The sequence below is a fragment of the Carassius carassius genome, chromosome 7 (genome assembly GCF_963082965.1).
Source record: "Carassius carassius chromosome 7, fCarCar2.1, whole genome shotgun sequence".
NCBI classification, from domain to species: domain Eukaryota; kingdom Metazoa; phylum Chordata; class Actinopteri; order Cypriniformes; family Cyprinidae; genus Carassius; species Carassius carassius.
The window spans coordinates 28537390-28562895 of NC_081761.1; the positions used below are offsets into that span (position 1 = coordinate 28537390).

Genomic DNA, 25506 nt, shown 5'->3' on the forward strand with positions numbered 1-25506 from the left:
TAAAGCAGTGAAACTGAGAGATCACAAAGGGCAATTCAGAGGAAAGTACTCACATCATCACTGGACATGTTATATTCTGCTAGTACTTTCCGACAGCGTGCTGCAATACTGCAAGAAGTTAAGGAGAGATTTGGTAGTTCCTAATCATTTGCAGGTTTGCAATTGTCACTAGTCAACAGATTGGCTGAATACAATGAAGACAGTAAAACTTTCTGTATTAAAAAGGATACATATATGGTGCAACAACTCATTTGTGTATTCCAGCAAAGAAAAGGCCAATCAGAGTCACACAGCTGATTGTGAAAAATGGATGATTCCATAAAGATGAAAAGAAAGAAACCTGTGGAAAGAGAGAACATGACAGACAAACCACTATAATGGCAAACATGCAGAATGCGGCATTTGACACTTATCTGACACCTCTAAATTTGACATATTTTCTGAGTGTCTGGATCTATCAGCCAGTTCCAGGCGCCTGTGGCTGTACACACAGACACCACGATCAGAATCACTGCAAAAAGAAGGCAGAATTCATGAATTAAAACAAGGCAATGTATGGCACAATATGCTTCATTTCAGTCCTTGTTGATTAATACACTATGGACACTTGGAAAGCACGTATAGATCTTGACTCAGACCAGACGCATAGTCCAGGTTTTAAACAGCTTGAAACAGATTTAATAAAGATCTGACCAAACAAGCTGGTCTGACTTACTGCGCAACGACCTGTAGCCGGCTGCAAACAAGACACATACTCCATCAGTCTTCTCTCAAAAGCCTCCAGGTCTGCAGAGGAGCAAAACAACTGCATCAGAACAGGACTGACACTGAGGTAAGCAACATTTGTTTTATAATTTTAATTTACAGAGAATTCAGCCACCACTTAAAGGACAAATTGAAAAACCGCTTTGTATCAATACAATGTTGGTAGTACAGATAAATAAATTTTTTTCCACATATGACCTGAACCCGGATCTCCCAATTTATTTATCAGCTAAAGTGATTTTCTGACAGCTGCAGGGCTTTTATTAAAACTACAGATGTTCCTTCCGCATTTTTGTATTCCCGACCATGGACAGTTGGATCGAACCCGGAGCATTATGGGTGTTGGAGTTTTCCTACATTTCTAGCAAAAGTGAATGCCACAAACCCTTTTCTCCATTTTTTCACCTCTTTCAACAACATTTTGCCTTTCTACTGTGCACACAGCCAAGTGTTATTAAAAGAGCGGTGAAATACCCCTTTAAGACACCACGCAGCTGTATTTCACATCACTCTGAAAAACGCATAATGAAGAAAAGCTAAAAATATAGATGGGCAAATACACTGATTTGAGTTTATATGGTCAGAAACATCAGCTGTACCAGATATATCAATGAACAGGCAGCTTTATAGCTATGACATTTTGTAGAAAATGTGCACTATTTTGCATGTATTATACGACAGTGTCAGATATGCTGGCATTGTGATTGGCCAGCACGATGTTTAAAAGCCAAGACCGGTTCTGCGTCGCAATGGGCATACAAGCCATCCTAAATTCTATGTGATATTAGTAATTTTTAAGACTTAGGGCAGGATAGTATTCACACTGGGGGATGCAGGGTGGGTTTTACAATGGCAGAAGAGCTGCACTCCTTGTTGAGACTGCGGTCAAGCCAGCCACGCATTGAAAATACACGGTCAAGACAGCCGCACTTCTTTTCTCTTGAGCGTGTAATCATGCACTCATGGTACGGGTGCGGAGAGCAGTCAAAATGCATGTAAAGAAGCTGTCATACACACGTTTTCTTTTTACTTTTGCTTATTTTAACTCATTTGAAATTTTTTTGTTTTTAAATACTTTATTTTTGTATATAAACGTTTGTATTGTACATTAATTATTATAAATAATTTATTAATGTTTATAAATGTTAATAATAATGATTTTCCTTCTTTGTTTTTATTTCATGGTTTTGTGTGTATATGTGCATATATGCGCGGCCGGTAGGGAAGCCGCTCACCAGCTCTCAGACCTACATCAAGGGACCTCCTCTGTCACGGACTACTCCATTCAGTTCCGCAACCTGGCGGCCGCGTGCCACTGGAACAAGGCGGCGCAGTGGGAACGATTCCTGTATGGGCTGGCCGACCGTGTTGATGCCCGGATTAATCGTCTGGGTCGACAGACCAGTCCTACAAGCCATCCCATCTCTCTGGAAAGGGGCCGCTCGAATCGAGAGAACGCGGCCGGTCCCGTCGACGACCACGAACCCATGCAGGTGGGTAGAGCTCGGCTGTCCCGGAGGGAGAGAGAGCGGCGGAGGTCCCAAGGACTATGCTTGTACTGTGGAGGCTCAGGACATACCATCTATTCCTGCCCGGTAAAAGAGCCAGCCCGGTAGTAAGAATGACGCTACTATCGGGTGGGATCTCCGCTGGGAAGTCCTCAACAACATCATCGACTCTCCTTCCGGTGAAACTGCGGTGGGAGAATCACACACACGACTGTCACGCCCTTCTGGACTCCGGAGCCGAAGGTAATTTCATCGATTCACTCCTTTCACATCACCTGAACATTCCTGTACTGCCTGTGTCTCTTCCCATCCATGTCACCGCACTCAACGGCCAGGAACTGCCTCACGTCACCCACTACACTGAACTCATCACTCTGCTCACTTCAGGCAATCATTGCGAAACCATATCTTTTTTTCTCATGGACTCCCCCGTAGCTCCCATTGTTTTAGGTCACCCCTGGTTAATGAAACATAATCCACGAGTGGATTGCGGTTCCAACACGGTTTCATGGGGAAGTCGTGGCCTAATGGTTAGAGAGTCGGACTCCCAATCGAAAGGTTGTGGGTTCGAGTCCCGGGCCGGCAGGAATTGTGGGTGGGGGGAGTGCATGTACAGTTCTCTCTCCACCTTCAATACCATGACTTAGGTGCCCTTGAGCAAGGCATCGAACCCCCAACTGCTCCCCGGGCGCCGCAGCATAAATGGCTGCCCACTGCTCCGGGTGTGTGCTCACAGTGTGTGTGTGTGTTCACTGCTCTGTGTGTGTGCACTTCGGATGGGTTAAATGCAGAGCACAAATTCTGAGTATGGGTCACCATACTTGGCTGAATGTCACTTCACTTTTTTTTTTCACTTCACAGTCACATTGTGGAGTGAAAGTTGTCATGAGTCTTGTCTGGTTTCTGCTTGTCCTGTTGTCCCTGTCTTTGTCTTTCAGAAGGAGAACATGGTATTATCAAACGTGCCCGCTGAGTATCTGGACCTGAAGGAGGTGTTCAGTAAGTCCCGTGCTGCTTCTCTTCCTCCGCATCGTCCCTACGACTGTGCCATAGACTTAGTGCCAGGTAAGTCTCCGCCTAAAGGCAAATTATACTCTCTTTCTATTCCAGAGAGGGAGGCCATGGAGAAATACATTTCTGATTCCTTGGCATCTGGGTTCATCCGCCCTTCCTCTTCTCCAGCGGGGGCGGGATTCTTTTTTGTGGGTAAGAAGGATGGTTCTCTGCAACCTTGTATTGATTACCGAGAGCTGAACAACATTACGATAAAGAACACTTATCCATTACCACTCATGTCTTCAGCTTTTGAGAGGATACAGGGAGCATCCGTATTCACAAAATTGGATTTACGTAATGCTTATCATTTGGTCCGCATCAGGAAGGGGGATGAATGGAAAACTGCCTTTAATACCCCTAGAGGGCACTTTGAATACTTGGTGATGCCATTCGGGCTCTCCAACTCGCCAGGGGTTTTCCAAGCACTCGTTAATGACGTGTTGAGAGATATGGTAGATCAGTTTATATATGTTTACCTGGATGACATACTGATTTTTCTTCATCTCTCCAGGAACATGTCCAACACGTCAGACGAGTGCTCCAGAGGTTACTAGAGAATGGTCTTTTTATCAAGGCGGAGAAATGCGTATTCCATGCACAGTCTGTTCCCTTCCTAGGGTATATCGTCTCATCCGAGGGAATACGTATGGACCCTGACAAAGTTAAGGCTGTGATAGATTGGCCATCTCCAGATTCCTGTAAGGCCCTACAGCGATTTCTGGGGTTCGCCAATTTCTATCTGCGTTTTATTCGCAATTTCAGCCAACTAGCCTAACCTCTGACAGCCTTGACCTTTCCCAGTACTCCGTTCAGGTGGTCGGACGCAGCTGAGACTGCGTTCACTAACCTCAAAAGCTGCTTCATTTCGGCTCCCATCCTTGTGGCAGTTCGTGGTGGAGGTCGACGCATCAGAGGTGGGGGTAGGAGCAGTGTTGTCCCAACGTGCTGCCTCGGACGATAAGGTACATCCTTGCGCGTTTTTTTCCCATCGGTTATCTCCTGCTGAACACAATTATGACATTGGTAACAGAGAGTTGTTGGCCGTCAAATTAGCTTTAGAGGAGTGGCGTCACTGACTGGAAGGTTAAGGGGTGCCTTTCATTGTTTGGACCGATCATAAGAATTTAGAATACATTAGAACTGCCAAAAGACTCAATTCCAGGCAGGCTCGGTGGGCACATTCTTTCGGTCGCTTTGATTTTACTTTATCGTACCGCCCGGGTTCCAAGAATGTCAAACCCGATTCTTTATCACGTCTTTTTGATCCCTCCGCCCGCCCGGTGACTCCCGAGTGTATTTTACCTGAGAAAGTAGTGGTCTCAGCACTCGTATGGGAGGTCGAGTCGAAGGTCAAGATGGCCTTAGAAGGGGTAACACCTCCGGCCGGTTGTCCACCGAACCGTTTATTTGTGCCGGAGGAGTTAAGGTCCGAACTCATTCAGTGGGGTCTCTGCTGTAACGTTGCTTGTCATCCAGGGATAAGTCGAACCAATGGGTTAGTTAAACAATGATTCTGGTGGCCACGTATGGCTTGTGACGTCCGCGGTTTTGTTTTGGCTTGCTCAGTTTGCGCCAGTGGTAAGTCATCTAACCGACCTCCTGATGGGCTCCTCCAACCGCTGTCTGTCCCTTCGAGACCCTGGTCCCACATCGCACTAGATTTTGTTACCGCCCTCCCGCCCTCTAAAGGCATGACGGTCGTTTTGACCGTAATGGACCGGTTCTCGGAGGGGGCACATTTCATCCCCTTGCCCAAATTACTGACAGCCAAGGAGACAGCGGTCACTGTCCTAGATCACGTCTTTCAGCTTCATGGCCTCCCGGTAGACGTGGTCTCTGATAGGGGATCTCAATTTATATCCAAATTTTGGAAAGAGTTTTGTAAATTGCCAGGAGCGTAAGTTAGCTTGTCTTCAGGTTATCATCCCCAAAGTAATGGGCAGTCTGAGCGAGCCAACCAAGATTTAGAGAGAACGTTGCGATGTTTGGTCTCCAAGAATCCTTCTTCCTGGAGTCAACAACTCTCTATGGTGGAGTACGCTCACAATTCGTTACCAGTGTCAGCCACGGGCCTTTCTCTGTTCCAGTGCAGTTTAGGTTACCAGCCACCAGTTTTTCCCAGTCTGGAATCTGAAGTCACGGTCCCCTCTGCTCACGCGTTTGTCTAGAGGTGCCACCGCACCTGGACCAGAGCCCGCGAGACTCTGCTCCGGATGAGGGAGCGCACTAAGGCCAAGGCCGATCGCCACCGGTCAAAGCCTCCCGTTTACGTCGTGGGTCAAAAAGTGTGGCTTTCTACCAACAACATTCCTCTGCGATCCGTATCTAACAAGTTAGCTCCCAAATTTATTGGCCCGTTTACTATCACCAAAATCATTAGTCCCGTGACAGTCCGCCTCAAACTACCTCCAGCGTACAGGAGGATACACCCCGCCTTTCATGTGTCCAAAATTAAACCCGTGTTTTATGCACGTATTAATCCGCTTACTCCGGTTCCCCCGCCACCGCGTCTCGTAGATGGGGAACCGACTTATTCGGTTAATCGCATTCTGGACTCGAGACGGAGGGGGCGAGGATTCCAGTACCTGGTGGACTGGGAGGGTTACGGTCCGGAGGAGAGGAGTTGGGTACCTGCTAGGGACATATTAGATCACTCCCTTATTGATGATTACAATCAGCAGGTAGGCCCTTCTGGGAACTCCAGGAGGCGTTCTTAGAGGGGGGGTACTGTCACGGTTGGTAAACCGTGATCTCTGGGTTTTGCACTTTGTGGTGAAGTATATGTGTTTCGCGTCTGCACTGATTAGCTTGTGGGCGTCTCCGTTAATTGTCATCAGCAGCAGCTGTCACTCATTACTCTCTCCCTATATTTTGGCTTGTCTCACGTCTTGTGTTTGTGAGAGCGTTGTTTCATGTCTGGTAATTGTTCTATGCTTCTGTGTTGTTCTGCGTTGGATGTCCGTGTCTTCCCCCGGAACCTCATCCACTCATCGCACCTTCACAAGCATCACCACTTACCTTCGGCTCGACTCCCCGCAGTTCCTGTGCCATCCTCTCCTGCTGCCAACTCACCATCACCATCTGGATTACTCACCGTCTCTCCACCATCTTGGATTGTCGTCTTCCCAGCATTATTTGTATTCTTGTTTGTTTTGTTTGCTTTTCATTAAATTGTTCATACTCGCACTTGTTTCCAGCTCCTCCTTCACCCAGTCGTCACACCTATAAAGGAACACTTTTTATGAGTGCTGGAAAATGGGACATTTTGTTGTTATGGGTGAATTAGCATTTAGTTTTCTCCAAAAATATACAGTAATATAACTTGAAAAATAATACAGTGATAGTCAGGGTCACTCTGAATACATATCCTTTGAAAGAATTAACAATTGACCTCATTGTTACGAATGAGGTCAAATCTCTACTCATAGAGTATTTCAAAGAAAACCCATTCATAACAATAAACAGGGAGCCAATCAACATACTCCCTGGAGTCCCCGCTCTCACTCCCAAGGCTTCAAAACACCAAAAACACTCTTTAAAGGGTTAGTTCATCGGAAAATGAAAATTATGTAATTAATAATTATGTCATTCACCCTCATGTCATTCCAAACCCGTGAGACCTCCGTTCATCTTCCGAACACAGTTTAAGATATTTTAGATTTAGTCTGAGAGCTTTCTGTCCCTCCATTGAAAACTTATGTGTGGTATACTGTCCATGTGCAGAAAGATAATAAAAACATCTTCAAAGTAGTCCATGTGACATCAGAGGGTCAGTTAGAATTTATTCAGACTTTATTCAGCATTGTCTTCTCTTCCGGGTCTGTTGTGAGCGAGTTCAAAACACTGCAGTTTAGTGATATCCGGTTTGCGAACGAATCACTCGATGTAACCGGATCTTCTTGAACCAGTTCACCAAATCGAACTGAGTCGTTTGAAATGGCTTGAATGAAGGGCAATCATCACCAATGACATCATTACGTCGAGCGCAAAAGAACCGGTGAACCGTTTTCTTCAACCGGTTTATTGAATCGAACAGTCCGGAAGAACCGGTTCGCGGAATAGAACTGAACTTCCCATTACAACTGGTGATCCGAAAACTGATGCAACCGGTTCTTGACTCGTGAACGAGTCAATCGTTCATTTCATTATCTGGCTCGGCCCGGTGTTCATCTTCAGTTCTCTCTTCACAGCAGTTCAGTCAGTGTACTGTTTGAGTAAATGAATTACTCCTGGATATTGGTTTGTTTTAACTCAGAGGGAGTGTCAGCCCCTTAAAAAAAAAAGTTAACAGCTTAAGTCATTTGTGGATTAATGCTTAATGGAGACGCGAGCCTTTTCAAACGATTCAGTTCGATTTGGTGAACTGGTTCAAGAAGATCCGGTTACATCAAGTGATTCGTTCACGAACCGGATATCACAAACTGCTTTGTTTCGATCTCTCTCACAACAGACACGGAAGAGAAGACAATGCTGAATAAAGTCGTAGTTTTTGCTATTTTTGGACCAAAATGTATTTTTGATGTTTCAAAAAATTCTAACTGACCCTCTAATGTCACATGGACTACTTTGAAGATGTTTTTCTTACCTTTCTGGACATGGACAGTATACCGTGCACACAGTTTCAATGGAGGGACTGAGAGCTCTCTGACTAAATCGGAAAGATCTTAAACTGTGTTCCGAAGATGAACAGAGGTCTTATGTGTTTGGAAACGACATGAGGGTGAGTCATTAATGACATAATTTTCATTTTTGGGTGAACTATTCCTTTAAAGTGAAAAAGTAAATTTTCAGTAAAATGCCTTGAAAATGATTACAGTGATAGTCAGGGTCACTCTGAATACATATGATTTGAAAGAATGAGCTAACATATAACGGAACACTTCTTATGTGTGTAGGAAAATGGGGCAGTGCAATTGCTAGGATGCAATTTTTTTTGTTATATACACACACTTAAACACACTTATTAAAGGGGTCCCATGATGCGATTTCAAGTGTTCCTTTCTCTTTGGAGTGTTACAAGCTCTTGGTGCATGAAGACGATCTCTAAAGTTGCAAAGACTAAAAGTCTCTACCTCAAAGAGATATTCTTTATAAAAGTTAAGACTCATCCATGCCCTCCTAAAACGGCTTGTTTAAACACGCCCCAGCATTTCTACGTCGCAACATGGGAAGATTTGCAAAACACCACCCAAATGTTCATGCAAAGAGTGAAGGTGTAACCTTTGATTCTCACCAGTGGCGGATTTAGCAAATTGGGGGCCCAAGGCGAAGGTATGTATGGGGCCCCCCCATCCGATTTTTAAAAAAGAGCGAAAAAAAAAAAAAGACTGAATTGTGGATAGGCAGGTAAAGCTAATCTACGGGGAAGTGAAGTTTGAAGAGGAGAAAAAAAAAACTTCCCCTTTGAACCCTGCATACACTTCTTTACTCCAAAATGAAGATGGAAAGCAGAGACCACACAAAGTGTAGCACTACACAAACTAATAGTCACGATTGAACCCAACAGATAACAGATAACAAAATTTGCCAAAATGCCAGGAAAACCAGCACTGTTTATTATTTTTATAAGAGCAAATTAACATAACCAGCAAGACAAGTAGTAAGGGTAAACCCCCACAAACAGCCATATACTTAGCAAATATTGCATTCTACAAACAAACCCATGTACAAGATACAGGATATTGTAAGTGAATTGACATTACATTTGAGATTGAACATTTCAAACATTCTACAAACAAACCTATGTACATGATAGTGTGTGTGTGTGTGTGAGAGAGAGAGGGCTGAAGTTGCAATTGCCATTGCATAAGCAGACCCATGTACAGGATACAGGGTATGACAGAAAGTGTGTGTGTGTGTGTGTGTGTCATTGTCTGAGTGAGTGAGAGAGTGTCTGTGAGTGAGTGTGAGTGTCTGAGTGAGTGAGTGAGTGAGTGTCTGTGAGTGAGTGTGAGTGTCTGAGTGAGTGAGTGTCTGTGAGTGAGTGTGAGTGTCTGAGTGAGTGAGTGTCTGTGAGTGAGTGTGAGTGTCTGAGTGAGTGTCTGTGAGTGTCTGAGTGAGTGAGTGTCTGTGAGTGAGTGTCTGTGAGTGAGTGTGAGTGTCTGAGTGAGTGAGTGTCTGTGAGTGAGTGTGAGTGTCTGAGTGAGTGAGTGTCTGTGAGTTTCTGAGTGAGTGTCTGTGAGTGAGTGTCTGTGAGTGTCTGAGTGAGTGTCTGTGAGTGTCTGTGAGTGAGTGTCTGTGAGTGTCTGTGAGTGAGTGTCTGTGAGTGAGTGAGTGAGTGTCTGTGAGTGTCTGAGTGAGTGAGTGTCTGTGAGTTTCTGAGTGAGTGTCTGAGTGAGTGAGTGTCTGTGAGTGTCTGAGTGAGTGAGTGTCTGTGAGTGTCTGAGTGAGTGAGTGTCTGAGTGAGTGAGTGTCTGTGAGTGTCTGAGTGAGTGTCTGAGTGAGTGAGTGAGTGTCTGTGAGTTTCTGAGTGAGTGTCTGTGAGTGAGTGTCTGTGAGTGTCTGAGTGAGTGTCTGAGTGAGTGAGTGAGTGAGTGTCTGTGAGTTTCTGAGTGAGTGTCTGTGAGTGAGTGTCTGTGAGTGTCTGAGTGAGTGACTGTGAGTGTCTGAGTGAGTGAGTGAGTGAGTGTCTGAGTGAGTGAGTGTCTGTGAGTGTCTGAGTGAGTGAGTGAGTGTCTGTGAGTTTCTGAGTGAGTGTCTGTGAGTGAGTGTCTGTGAGTGTCTGAGTGAGTGACTGTGAGTGTCTGAGTGAGTGAGTGAGTGAGTGTCTGAGTGAGTGAGTGTCTGTGAGTGTCTGAGTGAGTGAGTGTGAGTGTCTGAGTGAGCGAGTGTGTGAGTGAGTGAGTGAGTGAGTGTCTTTGAGTAAGTGAGTGAGTGTCTGAGTGAGCGAGTGTCAGTGAGTGAGTGTCTGAGTGAGTGAGTAAGTGAGTGAGTGAGTGTCTGAGTGAGTGAGTGAGTGAGTGAGTGAGTGTCTTTGAGTGAGTGAGTGAGTGAGTGAGTGAGTGAGTGAGTGAGTGAGAGTCTATGAGAGAGAAAAGAGAGATTGTTCTCCACATGACACACTTCTGACACATAGAGTCCTACTTGTTGACATTTTCTCACAGGTCTTCTCACCAACATGATGTGCAGATGTAGGAGCTGTACCTGTAAAATAATAATAATAATAAAAAACATTGTCACCAACTAACAAAATGGTCTATGAACAAAATGAGTGTGGGACAATTTTGTGGTCCAATAAAAGGTTGAGTCAATTACCTTAGCTATCCAGAAGTTAGTGATGGGCTTCTTTCTTCTATTATGAAGTGAAAGAATAACAAAAAACAACAGCAGTCAATCATTGGGATTAAGAAATAATTAGAATTTTTCTATTGTTAAATGATTACCTTCTCTATTTTGCGTCTCTGTCCCTTCCTTTCTCTCTTTCTCATCCCTCTGTTTCTTTTCCTCCTCATGCCTGTTTTTAGTCTTTCTCTCCCTTGTCTGTCTTTCTCTTCCTCTACTCCTTTTTCTGTTCTTCTCCTGCTCTTCTTTATTGACTGTGTTTGAGTGCTGAGTGTATCATCTGCTTTTGTCTCTGTCCCTTCTCTCCTCCTCCCTCTCTTCCTCCTCATGCCTTTTTTTGTCTTTCTCATCATGTTCATACTAATCTTACTCTGCGAGCCTTGGCCTCAGCAAATTTTCTAACTATGGAGTCTGTATCAACAGTTTCCACTATGTCATGTTCGATGGAAATGACAGCCAGGGATGACAGTCTTTCTTGGGACATAGATGAGCGCAGATATGTTTTCAGTCGTTTCAATGTAGAGAAACTTCTCTCACCTGATGCAACTGTAACAGGAAGAGTAAGCAAGAGCCGCAGGGCTATGCTAAGATTTGGATACAGATCTAGGAGATTCTCTTTGTATATGTAGTTAAGAACTTCCAATGGTGATGAGATGTGTGGGGGGAAAGACTTAACAGCACCTGTAATTTCCATTTTTAGGTCCCCTGCATCCACATCCTCCATTGCCTTCTCAAACCTGTTGCAGCATTCATCTAGATTGCCTGCCTGTATGGTGCTTTTCATTATATCAGTGGAGTAGAGAAATCCATACAACTTAAAGAAGTTCTCCATGTAGGAGAATCTCTCCCTAGTCTTGACCAGGGCAGTATCAACTAGGTGTAAGAAGAACTCTCTTCTGAAACGTTCCTCTGCAGTTGAAGTAGTCTCCTCTGTGCCCTCATAGTCAAACTGCCTTTTTGTTTTTTTCTGCCGAATGTCTGCCCAGATCATCTCCACCTCCATCTTCTCTGCAATTTCCCTGGCATCTATTTTGGCGGCATTGAATCCGTGCTCCCTGAAATCTTGGAGGAAGTCTATGACTGCAGAGATTTCCCTCTTCATGGTCTCAATGCTCACTTTGGGGCCCTGTAGGATCTTACTAACTTTGTTGATAACGTACAATACATTGTACCACACCACACAACTTACCATAAATGGCCATTTCTTCAGTTCCCGGCAGAGGCTTGAAGCACTGGATGCACACTCTGAATCACTCTTTTCTATGGCAAAGTCATGTAAAGCCTCCAGGGCATTCAAAATTTCTGGAAGCTGATACCGTACAGCTTTTACAGCCTCCACACGGCATTCCCATCTGGTGGTTGACAAGGCCTTGATGGTAAAATCCTTCACATTCGCCTGGAGAATGGCCCACCGCTGAACAGAGCCACTAAAAAGATTGTAGAGTCTCTGTAACACACCATAGAAGTTGAGGGATATTGTGGATGATTTGGCAGCATCCCCAATGACCAGGTTCAGTGTGTGACTTCCACACGGGACACAGAGGGCTTTGGAGTTGAGGTCAAGGACCCTCTTTTGTACCCCCTGCTTCTTTCCCTGCATGTTACTGCCGTTATCATAAGATTGACCACGGCAGTCAGAGATATCCAGGTGCAGTGTTTCCAGATGTCCAAGAAAAAGTTCGAGTAGGCCTTTGCCAGTTGTGTCCTCTGCCAAAAGAAAGCCTACAAAATGCTCGTGGATGGACACGTCTTTGTGCAGCTCGCAATTAACTAGGCGCAGGACCACAGACAGCTGTTCATTGTGGCTGATGTCAGGTGTGCAATCCATTATGACTGCATAATATTTGGCCCTCTTCACTTTTTCAACAATGGCATCAAGGGTGCTCTTTGCCACATGTGATATCAATTCATTCTGGATGTGCTTACTCAAATAAGTGTCTGACAGCTCTTTTTCTTGGATTCTTCTTAAATGTTCTTTCATGAATGGGTCAAATTTTGCCATCAGCTGTACTTGTCCTAGGAAGTTTCCATTGCCATGCTCATATAATTTCTCCGTATGCCCACGGAAAGCAAGATTTCGCTCAGCTAGATGGGTAATTATGGCAAGCAATCTTTTTAAAATATTTCTCCATCTCTCAATTTCTGCCATCATTGCATTTTGGTTCAGCTGATCAATGGCTGTGCCTGTCTGAAGTCTTTGGGTAAGTGTGTGCCAGGACTCCATATGAGACACATGTTCAGCGGACCTCTCATGCTGTTTCAGGTGAGCTCCGAGGTTTCTCCAATTGTTAAAACCATCTGAACTTAAATGTGTGTTCCCCTCTCCAAAAAGTCGGCAACAAAAGCACATAACACAGTCCCCTGATTCACTGTAGATAAGCCACGTCCTATTAATCTTCTCCCCGTTCTTCATTTGGATGCAGTAATTATTACTGGTAAATCTCCGCCCCTCTTGATTTTTGGGGAATTCTACACCGGCTTGTATGGGACCTTTGCGAACGATCGCACATCTCTCCTCGGCTGTGAGCTTCTTAGGCCAGAGAGCCGGGTCATCTGTCAGCAAGCCCACAGTGCTTTGGTTGGTGGCAGCAGGATTAGCACAGCTAGGGCTATTACTACACTGTAAAAAAAAGAATTGTAATTTTAACAGTAAAAAACTGTAAAAAAGCAACGGAAATGCTTAACAGTATGTTAATTAATTGCTTAACAGTATGTACCCTTACAGTGAAAAACTGTAATAGCTCTCACAGGACATTTCATGTAATTTTACTGTAAAATACTGTTAAATGTACAGATTTTGGAAGAACACTGTTAAAAAAAAATACCATAAACTTACCATTGCATTTACCGTACCTTACCGTAAAAATAAAAATAAAATTTAAGGTATAAAACTGGAAGCTGTGGTTGCCAATACTTTACCGTAAAAAATACTTTAGAAACATTTATGTTTAATGGCATTGAACTAAATTTTACCGTAAAAAAACATTGTGGCTATTTATTGATGATGGCATAATCGTCATGTAGTGGCCTGATTCACTGAGCTCATAAAGAGTCTTATCTTTCATTGTATGGGGAATGTTTAATACTAATTAATATTTCATGTTTTTGAGTATTATAGCTCTGTGACCCTACCGCATGCAAGCTAGCAGTGACAAACAGGTAATCTGAAGAACTTTAAAAACACACGATGTACAAAAAAGGATTAAAACTTCTAACGTTATATGAGTTAGCCTAGATCAACACAGACATCAAGAATCGGCGTATGAATCTCAACAACGGTGACAATCAACAAAATAATCAGATAAAACTCTGAACATCACAAAACAAGTTACTAAAAAGTTGCAACAAAAACAACAGCAAAAATAAAAGCAGATAATAATAATAAAAGAAAATACTAAGGCAATTCAGCATAATTTATTCATGCTGCAATGCATGTTGGGAGATATTGATTGAGTTTTGATTGATGGCTCCCATCATGCACTGCACTTATATCCCCGTTGTTGAGATTCATATGCTGAATCTTGATGTCTGTGTATGTCTGAAAAATACAGTAGTTCAAACCTTTATTGTGCAAATTTTTTTTACAGATTCTTCAGATTATCACAACACGGATGGATCACATGCTGTAGAATCATAAGTCTACTACAATTAACTTAGTTTAAAAAAAAAAGGTAAATTTCACAGGGTTATTTTAAATTGTGTTGTTGTTGTTGTTTTTTTGCCCGTAAATTTAAGTCCCGTAAAACATAAAAGGTTGCCACCATTTTTTTTTCATGGTAAAATACATCAGCCACATCTGCCGTTTTTTTTTTTTTTACCGTAAATTTCACCGTTTTTACACTAACAGTAGAACTAGGCTAGGCGGTTGACTCACCAAATCCCCGTCATCGGTGTCAAAATGGCCATCACTGGACAACTCTTCCACCTCATCTGTGTCAACCTCGATAACTCTGTCGGTGACGGCGGGCAGCAACAACGTGATGTCCTCATTGTCTTGGTCAGCGTTATCCTCCTCCTCACCTAGCGCCACTTCACAGCTAACGTTAGCTGCTGCTGCTGCTGCTGTAATGTTAGCGCTTTGGATGTTGTTGTTCCAGTCTGTATTAGCAGCCGTAAAAAAGTGTGTCAACTTTGGCAGCGTTGCCAAATATTTATTGGCGTCTTTTCGCTTTTTTCTTTTAATTGACCCGCTTTCGTAACTTCTTTTCATTTTCCCGTTTTGATTTGCCTTGCGTCGTCTCTGTGTATTTCTCAGTCCTCCTGTCACTGACTGTGTGTTTATCTTTCGCGCCGCGCAGCGTTATGGACTAGTCCATTTCATTGTGAAAACAGGGGGTGTATGTGTAGGGACAGATAACCATGAACTGGACATTTTAACCACTACTTCAACGTTTCAACGTATTTCTTAAGAATATTAATAAAGTGTACCTTGCTTTTGAAGCATTCATGATGATAAGGGGCCTTTTCTTTTTTTTTTTTTTTTTTTGAGGTTTGTTGGGGGCCCCCCTTCTACGACCGCTGGTAGGGGGCCCCAAGCAGCCGCCTACCTATGCCTCTATGTTAAGACCGCCACTGATTCTCACTGTAGTATTGTTGCTGCTGCCGGCGACATATCGTGGAGATGCTTTTTTGTTGTGAAAGCATAAATACTTTGTTTGGACTTCATAAGAGGACGCAACTAGAAATCAGTGGTTAAGTTATTTACAACACTGTTCCAGAATAGTTCAACTCAAATATTCAGATGTGTGCAGCACATTTTATGGAGGATTGTTTCCTGATCCTGGGAGAGAAGGCTACAATGCCGGCTGTTCTGACTCACAGTCTGTATGTTTACATATGTAAAGGATTTGCCACTGGTGATTCAAACACGAGTTTTGAGCAGTGTAGAGCAGCGGGTTCTCAATTCCAGTCCTCGCGCCTCCCTCCCTCCCTCTATATATATATATATATATATATATATTTTTTTTTTTTTTTTTTTTTTTTTTTTTTTTACTTTAAATCGCATAAACACATTTCATTATACCAAATACAAAAAAATTAAAAATAAATAATAATGTTCTTTAGCAACATCATATGACCCCTTTAAATGAATGCAGGTGATGGTTAGCAGGAAACTTATGGATAATTAACTTGTAATTCCTCCAGATTTGTTTCATTAGCTTGAACATCTGCTAAGTAAAAAAGCTGCAATTCCCCTGCAGTTGCAATAATGCCACTCAATCCTATTTAAGAGACTGTTAAACACAATTTAACTGTCATGGTGATGATATTCTTTCCCAGTGTTAGGCCTTATTATATTGTTTTTCCTTGCATTTTATGCTCTTATTGAATTTTGAGCTTATTGAAGTTTGTAATTTACTGTACAACCATTTACCATTTTGCACTGCTATGTGCAGAGAGAACATGCATTGCATTTATAACACTCCTCAAATATTGTAATGATAACCATCAAATGTGCATCCCTTTCAGCTGCAGTTGCTCTGTAAACCAGTCTCATCGCCCCAGACGTATTTAACATTTGTCCCAAGGTTACAATATGTGCAAAAGAAATTGCATACTGAATTTCATTCAGCTCAGGGTTTAAGGAAATAAAACTAATTTATAATACGACTGCAATGAAGATGGTAACTGACAGCTTAACCAGTGGGTTTGTTTAAAGTTTAAACTGTCTAATTTAATATAATGTGTACAATACAAGGGCAAAATAGCTTCTGCCCTTGTTTTTTTTCTCTCTCCTGTAATACTGTGCATTGACCTGTTTCATGAATGTATTTTACCCAATGATTCTATTCAGGAATCAGTTCAATTTGTCCTTGTCTGTACTTTATGTCTACACCGTGAATCAATCGATCACTTTCTCTCCCAGTGGCACTAGTTAGACCAGTTGTCACACTGTGCATGACACTGCATCTGACTACAGAGTGTGTTGCGCTCGTGGCTGCGTTCAACAGGAGTAAAGAGACAGTCACGCGCATTTAAGAACTTAGAAGTGGTTTACTTGTCGATAGAGAAGACAACACAATTGTTCAGTCGGTACATTTTGCATCGATTCTCACCAGATCGATCATTTATAAGTGACATGTTGCCGTTTTTCGCTTGAGCACAAGACTCTGTCGCGCGCGTTTGGAACAGTGTGCATCGTGAGCGGTCTCCAGTCCACTTTAGATATTTTACATCAGAAGATTTTTCTGGTCATTTTCGCCATGGCACCGCCACAGAACGGATCTAACCTAACGGGAAACTTTACGAACCAGTTCGTGCAGCCGCCGTGGCGCGTCGCGCTCTGGTCTGTGGCGTACAGCTCCATCCTGGCGATCGCGGTGTTCGGGAATCTGATCGTCATGTGGATCATTCTGGCTCATAAGCGGATGCGAACCGTCACCAATTACTTTCTGCTCAACCTGGCGTTTTCAGACGCATCGATGGCCGCCTTCAACACTTTGATTAATTTTGTTTATGCCACGCACGGTGACTGGTATTTTGGAGAAGCCTACTGTAAATTTCACAACTTTTTCCCGGTCACCTCCGTGTTTGCGAGCATTTACTCGATGAGCGCTATAGCAGTCGACAGGTAGAGTACATGTGAAGATAACGTTCAATCACTGTGAGAACTCGATGGGTGTCGTGATTAATGCATGCTTTCATTCATTCACTGTAGGAAGTGTGATCAGATACACTAATTGCAACACATTTTTTGTTTGTTTTTACAAAAGCAATCTATTTTTTATATTGGTAAATGAATGAATGATTGATGAAAATATTTTTCTAAAAAAAAAAAAGTTCACAAACTGATTCTAAATGTAGCATACCACCGATTAAAAATAAATATAAATACATATTTTTATACTTAAAAAATAAATACAATTAAATTGAAAGTCCTGTCACATGACGACAAAATGGCTTTTATGCTGATTAATTCACAATGATTTTGATTAGGCAGACAAGTTTATATATGAACAATGTGTGAAACTTATTTGCTAATAAATAAGTAAATAAATAAACCACGAAATATTTTATGGAAATACTGATGATAACAATAATAATAATTATTATAATAACACTAATACACACTATAATTTGTAATTCAGAAATTGAAAACGTTTCATAGAAGAGATATTCAGTGCTTTTTATATTTATTCCAACGTTAATTTTATGGCATGTAATTTTATCAATATTTTTCCACAATTGTTGGTTTAGGGATGTCTGATGTATACTGATGCAATGATGGGTTAGTTTTGACACCACTGCCCAAGTAAATGATTACCTTACAAAGCCAATTGTTATCCCCCCCCCCCCCCCCACCCATTTCTCCCTTTTGTTTGTTCTAAAGAGTTCTATGTGTATTTCAAATATTTTGATATGGATTTTATATATTTTATAGATTTAGTTAAGGCTGATTTAAGCCATCATTTATGTGTTATTTGTGTGCTGATATTTGTTTGTTGTGCTCCATGTGCCTGTAATTTTTCTTAACTGGGAAAAATGCCTCAGGCAATTCTTCCAACTCACAGCAGAATGCTTGACTTGAAGTGAATGGCTGCGTAATGATTGTGGATCAGTGAGCTCTGCTAACATATTTACAGTACCTTCAGGGGGCATCTTGGCAGGTGCAGATGCACATTCATTCAATACATGGAAATAACACAGAGCAACTAGAACCATAAGCATCATGAATATAATTTATTGTATAATTCTTTAAAAATGTAAGGTTTGCAAGCAGTCAAGAATTTGTCACATTTAAGATGCATTCAGATTATTACTAGATCACATGACATCTAAGTACTATTGTTCTATTCTTCTTTCTTTTTAATGTGCACCATAAAATTAATTTAGCCTGACCATATTGAGTAGTGAAATGAATCCATACCAATCCAATAGCAAATTAATGGGCTCTCAATGAACAATGGACACAGTCGAGAGAGAGACAAATTGTTTGCATTTAGCACTAACAGAGAGCTAGTGCTTCTATGGCTATACAGTAGCATTCATTTATCTTGATCCTTTTATTTTATTTATTTATTAATTTTTTTTTTTTTTTTTACCTCTAATCAGATGCAACTCTTTGAAATCAAATGATTTAAAAGAACAATCCAAACTAATGTGAATGAGTGCAACTGATGAGAGATCTGTAGGATAGAAGCTGCAATACTGAATGCTGAATATTTCAGAGAGTCTCAGTGCTGTCCGAATCATGTTATTTTGCCAAAAGCACTGCTTTGGAACTTTTGAGGAACTTTGAATGTATAAGTCCTACAAGTTTTTTTCCCCCCACTGTCCAGGGCTGCGTTTCCCAAAAGCATCGTAAGCCTAAGTTGATCGTAAAAACGATCGTACGATTGATCTTAATATTACGGTCTGTTTCCCAAAAGCATCGTAGCTTAAGTAGCACTTGAAAATCTTCGTAGATCTACGAGTGCTCTGGAGTAATCGTACATCCCCAAGTGCATCGTAAGAAGACAGATTTATGAGGACACCTGCAGGACAACCGGCAGATTACACTTTTATCTAGATTTAACACACTGCAACGCGAGTAATATAATAATATTTTGATTGTACTTTATTGTACACTTTATTGTACTCGTTTTTTGTTTACATGAATTTATAAATGAAATAAATAAAAAGGGGGAAACAAGATAAAAAACACATCTAAATTAAATGAATGAACAAAAAAAATCATAAAAGAAGTAATGTGGGAAATTTGCTTCAAAGACTGGGCAAAATAGGAATGAATTCAAAAAAATCTGTCAATGACTTGCTGACGTGCACGAAAACCAGCCATGTATTGGGCATTTCTTGGTTGGCCATGTGGTCCCATGCCATCTTCGTCCTCCATATCCTCCTCCTCCTCCTCCACCTCTTCATCTTCCTCCCTGTTAAGTAAGGGCACGCTCATCTGCACTGCAATGTTGTGCAGCATAGCTGTTACTATTATTACTGCACAGCACTTTTGTGGAGCAAACAAAAGACCACCGCTGGACTGGTGAATTGCCCGAAAGCGCATCTTCCACCTCCCTATTGTGCGTTCCACAATACTACGTGCAACACGGTGTGCCTCGTTGAAATTTTTCTCCCTGTTATTCATAGGATTAGCCACAGGGGTGAAGAGATATGGCCTCAGTGGGTAACCACTGTCCCCAAGCAGCCTCCACTGTCCCTGTAAGTTTTGTGCCTCCTGACCAACAGATGAATTGGTGAACATGAAGGAGTCGTGTGTGCTTCCGGGCCACCTTGCCACAATGTCTGTAATCAAACCCTTAGGGTCACAGATCACCTGGCAGTTGATAGCTGCATAGCCTTTGCGGCATATATATACATGGCCATCCACAGATGGTGTAAGGATCGGGATCAAGGTACCATCGATCACTCCAATGACCTGTGGGATGTGATGATGTGTTAAAAATACTGTTGTATTTCTGTGATGTCCTGTCTTGATGCTGGAAATTGAATGTGTTCCACAGCAAGTGGAAGTAATGCATTGGTGACCGCTTGAACAGCTCTTGAAACTGATGCCTTACTTAGTCCAAGCCCATCACCAAGTACCTGGAGAAAACTGCCTGTTGCATAAAATCTCAAGGCTGATAGGAGTTGGATTTCAGGGGACAAGGCAAAATTTCTCCTGGTGGCACGCATCAGCTGAGGTCCAATGCTATTTAGCAATTGGGCTATTTGTTCTCTTGGCAGACGGTATCGCCTTATTATAGCCATGTCATCAAGGATATCCAAGGGGTTTTGATGCTGTCTGATGAAGGCATTTAAAGTCACCAGTCTACTTCGTGGTCGTCTCTGTCTTTGTCTTTCTCTGACCCTCAATTGAAGAACACGCTGTAGTGCAGCCATGATTTCCTCTGCAAGTCTAGTGAGGTGTAAACTCTATACTAATCCTAGCTTAATTGAAGAAACCATGTGAAGGTCATCAGGCTGTGATAATGTTCACATATACCACTGCCTATCATCAATTTCAGTAATGACATTAGGCCCTACCTTGAAGAAAGTGAAGGTGTGGCATGCTTAGAAACTGTATAGATTACATATTATATTCCTTTAATCTATCCTCTGTTCATAATGATGAAAAGTTGTGCTTATTATAAAAATGTACACATAGAACAGTACTGGTAAAAAATGTTGTTGATTTTTTTGTCTATACCTGTAGAAATGTATTGGCTAGATGAAGTACTGTATATATATTTGTGTTATCTGTCATGTCAAATATATAGACTTTATATTAATAATATTGAAACTTAAATGCTTATGTCTGAAAATAATCATCAACCATTAGCCATTTACTTCAGAAACATTTGGAAGAACTCATAACAATTATTTTATTATTTCATATGGTCTTAGGCCTCGTGTGCATGGTTCAACAAACACATGGACATCAAAAACACTGCATATAGCTTTATTAATAAAAAACATTGCATAGGTTTATATATATATATATATATATATATATAAATCTTCTCTCATTCTGGGTTATTCAGTTCCCCACAACCTGCAAAATACATTGTACAGTGAGATGAGTCATAACTACATATAGAAAACATTTCACATTGCACAAATTACTGAAACAATAAATCACATTACCCGTGTCTTCTGGCAAGATAATTGGTACAGAAATTGAGGGCCTTGCAAAACTCATCTCCTCTAGTGCAAGCCTCCTCTCTTCTAAGGCCAGTTTGGCCTTCTTGAGCTCAATGAGCTGCTGTTGGAAGTTGTTGTCTCTCTCATTGGCTTCTTGAAGGCATTGCCTAATGTCTTTCAAGACATCTAGTTTCTCTCTCTCCAGCTGCACTAGGTCCTGACTACAGCTACAGACATTCTCAAACTGCTGAGTTGTTGTGGCTGCAGTCTGGACCACTGAAGATGGAGGCTGTGGCCTGGGAGGGTTTTTTGGAGGACTAGGAGATGGTAGGTGCTCGGAGATGGCAGATGAAACTGATGGTTCCTCTGAGCATGAAGGACCTGACTCAGGTTCAGGCTCAGGCTAAGGTTGAGTTATCCCTACTCCTCCATGGATGTCAATACCACCACTAATTCCATCTGAAGCACTTGTGCCAAGTATTGACAATGCCTTTTCTTCCTCGGCTGTAAGAAGGGGGGACTCATTGGTCCCACCACCTGTTTTTTTAATTGCAGTCCTCTGCAGTGCCCTCTTCCTTTTTGCCAGGCTTGCAAAATCCTGCCACTTCTTGCGAACCTCCTTCCCTGACCTTTGAACACCCCTGGTTGCAGTTAGTTTGGTAGCAATGTCCTCCCAGATGTTTTGTTTTTCTTTATTAGTATGGTGTCCTTTAAATCTGGTAAAAATCACATCTTTGTTTTTCTCTATCTCCTCTAAGAGGACATTAATTTCATCATTTTGAAAGGTATCTTTTCTTGTTTTTTTTTTGTTCAGCCATTTTGTCAGTGTCTCCGCCTGTATGTAGATGCTTTATATAGACTTGATTGTCTTGATTGGTAATCCAAAACAGATGACAATTATTAGGTTAAACGTTCAGAATACGATTCCATATAAGGTTAAATTTCAGCACTTCGCGAATGGACAGCGACTCGTAAGTAGCACGTAGATCGCGTTCTCGCGCGTTCATGTTAAGTGCATTTTTGGGAAACGCTCGTGGAATTGCTGCGAGCGTTCGTAAGTTTGCACGTAGAAAACGCTCTTAAGAGCTAAGATACATCGTTATCGGGAAACCCGGCCCAGGGCCCTCATTTATCAATGGTGCGTACGGACAGATTTGTGCGTAGTGAGTGCGTAAGAACAATTTCACGCAAAGTGTGGGATTCACCAAGTTGTACTTATACGTAGAAATGTGTGTAAATATAAGCACACCTCTGAGCATGCTTACGCAGATAATCTAGTGGTAGAATAGCGACACTACACATAAAAAGCATTTAAGAGTGTCACAGTAAGCATTAAGCAATCCACATATGTCCTGTGTTTCCTTTAAAACACTCAATTTATAATTTGTCTAGTTTTAAACACGATGCTTAATTGGTGTCAAACCCTATAAAAGACAGATGTGAAATATATTTGTCTCAGTGCAATGGCTTATCTTGCGTTATTGGAAGACTTGGCAAACAATGCGCTCCGCAGAGAGCGCGTTTTCCAAGATCGCGCTGATCTGCTTGGCGAGAGCACAGAGTGGCTTCTAAGTAGGTACCGCTTTCCCAAAAATGTACTGCTGGATTTGTGTCGTGATTTAGGACCAGTGTTGGAGAGAGAAACAAATCGCTCGAAAGCCATTCCCGTGCACATCCAACTCCTGTCCACCCTTGGATTTTTAGCTACTGGCACATTTCAGCGTGAGGTTGGAGACATATGTGGTAGCCTATATCCCAGCCATCAGTGAGTAGGATCATGCCGGCAGTGTTGGATGCAATTATTTCCTTGGCCCCAACCTGCATCCAGTTCCCTTATCGAAATCCTCAACAATCCGCAATAAAACGGGACTTTCATGCCATTGCTAGATTCCCAAACATAATTGGAGCTATAGACTGCACCCACATCGCCATAAAAGCACCATCAACCAACGAATTTAATTATGTAAATAGAAAAGGGTTTCATTCTGTTAACGTGCAAATAATTTGTGATGCAAATTTGTTGTTATTAAACGTCGTTGCGCGGTGGCCTGGGGGAACACACGACTCGTTCGTTCTGCAGAATAGCTCTGTGGGTGTGCATCTCCAAGAAGGCGCTGCTGAGGATGGCTGGCTCATTGGTGAATTTAAGGCTACAACATGTTTAAAATGCTAGTGTAGGGCTATGTACAATTACTTAAAACTATTTCATCATTAGGTGATCAAGGTTACCCGCTAAAGCCATGGCTAATGACCCCCCTGCTGAAAGGACGATGGCTGTGTCTGTCAAGCACGGGAGGGATACTGCAGTATCAGCCAGAAAAAGCATGCAAAATCATAATGGCTTGCAGTGTGCTACACAACTTGGCCATCAGACAGGGCATCCCTCTGCAGGACCAGAAGGCCCTATGCCCGATGCAGTGCCCCTGCTACCTCCTAATGCCGCTGGCATTCAGACAAGACAGGATCATACAGACATTTTAGGTAAGTCTGGCCATTGGTCGAGTGCAGAAACATTACAGCGATTTCATTTTGTGTTTCGCAGCTTCTTGGAAACAAATAACTGAAATCACATTAGTCAGCGGTTTATGGTTTATTAGCAATTGTATTTGCGCAAGAGGCAATCTGTTTCAGAGACTCGTTGATTTGAATCAATACATTCGTTATGTTGCTCAGTTGATTCTTTAGGTCATTAATGGATTTTGTTGTTTCCTCTTGATTTTGTAGCACCGCCTCACTCAGCACTCTTGGCGCACGGCGCATGGAAGGGGCAATGGATGGGCCCGGCTCCTCAAGCTCCTCAGGCACAACGGGTGTCGCTATTAAGGAAACACATGTTCACATTAATTTGAGTTTATCCTATGAATGATTTCATTAAAAGTTTACAAATTGAAATAAAATGTATGCAAACACAATATCCTATTCCAGTTGGTTTATTTTACCTGCACTTTGGGTGTTAGATGGCCCGGTTTGTTCTCTCGCAAGAGCATCAGTGTCACCGTCCTTAGCAATCCCGGACAGAGCCGTGTCTCCGATGATGCAGGCTATGCGGTTGTCCAATGGGGAAAGTTCCGTTGTTGTCTGTCCTCCTCCAGTTGCGGACATTTCTCGTCTGTGTGCTGTGACACGTTTCTTAGCCAATACTTTAATATCAAACCATTTTTTATTTATTTTTGGGACAGTTCTCTCCTCAGACCCAACGGAATTAACTGCATTGGTGACATTCTCCCATGCAGCATTTTTTCTTTTATTTGTAATTCCTCCTGCAGTGAATGAACTAAACAATATCTGTTGGTTGGATTCAACATCTTTTACAAGTATCTCTAATTCTGTGTTTGTGAAGTTCCTCTTCTTTGCTCTCTTTGCCATATTATTGCAGTGAGGAAAAAACACAATCACGTAATTTTTAAAGGGAAGTGTTGTCACCATATATGGTTAATTGGAGGCGTTTCCGAATGCTGATGACCATGAATGTGAACGAGCATGGTACTTACGTACATGTGGTATTTATCAACAAAGATTGCTTACTCATGTGCGTAAGAACTGCGTGCGCACGTTTGACAAACGTGGATTTTCTTGTACTTAGGCACATTCTAAATTTCATTCGTTGGACAAAATATAGAACCTTTTCTACGCACTGTTGATAAATGAGGGCCCTGGTCTTTACGATGCATAAAATGCTTGCACATAGAAAAAAGGTAGGATACTGTCACTGAGACGGCACCCTTTCAAAAAGTATTAATATGCACTTTCAAGAAGAACCAATTAGAACCAATTAGTCATCCATAAGGTACAAAGATGTACCTTTTAGCTTTTGTACCTTGGAAAAGGATGATTAAAAAATGATTTTTAAATGATTTTGAAAGTCTCTTATGCTTACATAAGATTTTGAAATATTATTATAATTTTAAAACAACAGTTTAATATTTTAATATATTTAAAAAATGTGTATATATATATTTTCGGGATTCTTTGTTTAAAGTTTTTTTTAACAGAATTATTTTTTTTGTAACATTCTAAATATCTTTACTTTCACTTTTATATATATATATATATATATATATATATATATATGTATATAGAATATATACTTTTTTTCTTTGATGTTTTTGTACCCTGCTGATATTTCCTTATGTTTCATATACAGTAATTAGACAACTCAGATTTTAATCTCACAAACAAAATAATGTGAAAATAATTGCATATTAAATGGGACTTTCGAACTTCATCAGTAACCTTAACAGATATGTACGATTAGTTCGGCACAGTGTGCAAATGTCAGTATATCTGGGTACTTGCTTAGGTAAATTATTTGGGATGC

General features: G+C 41.7%; 1 protein-coding gene across 1 annotated transcript in view; it reads left to right on the plus strand.

The window, feature by feature from the left end:
• The first annotated feature begins 16762 nt into the window (after positions 1 to 16762).
• LOC132143870 (neuromedin-K receptor-like) overlaps positions 16763 to 25506 on the plus strand; it is a 37041-nt gene continuing 28297 nt past the window's right edge. The window contains exon 1 of the mRNA XM_059554466.1: positions 16763 to 17181. Within this exon, the coding sequence (XP_059410449.1) occupies positions 16814 to 17181 (368 nt within the window). The 5' untranslated portion in view covers positions 16763 to 16813. The remainder of the gene's footprint in view (positions 17182 to 25506) is intronic.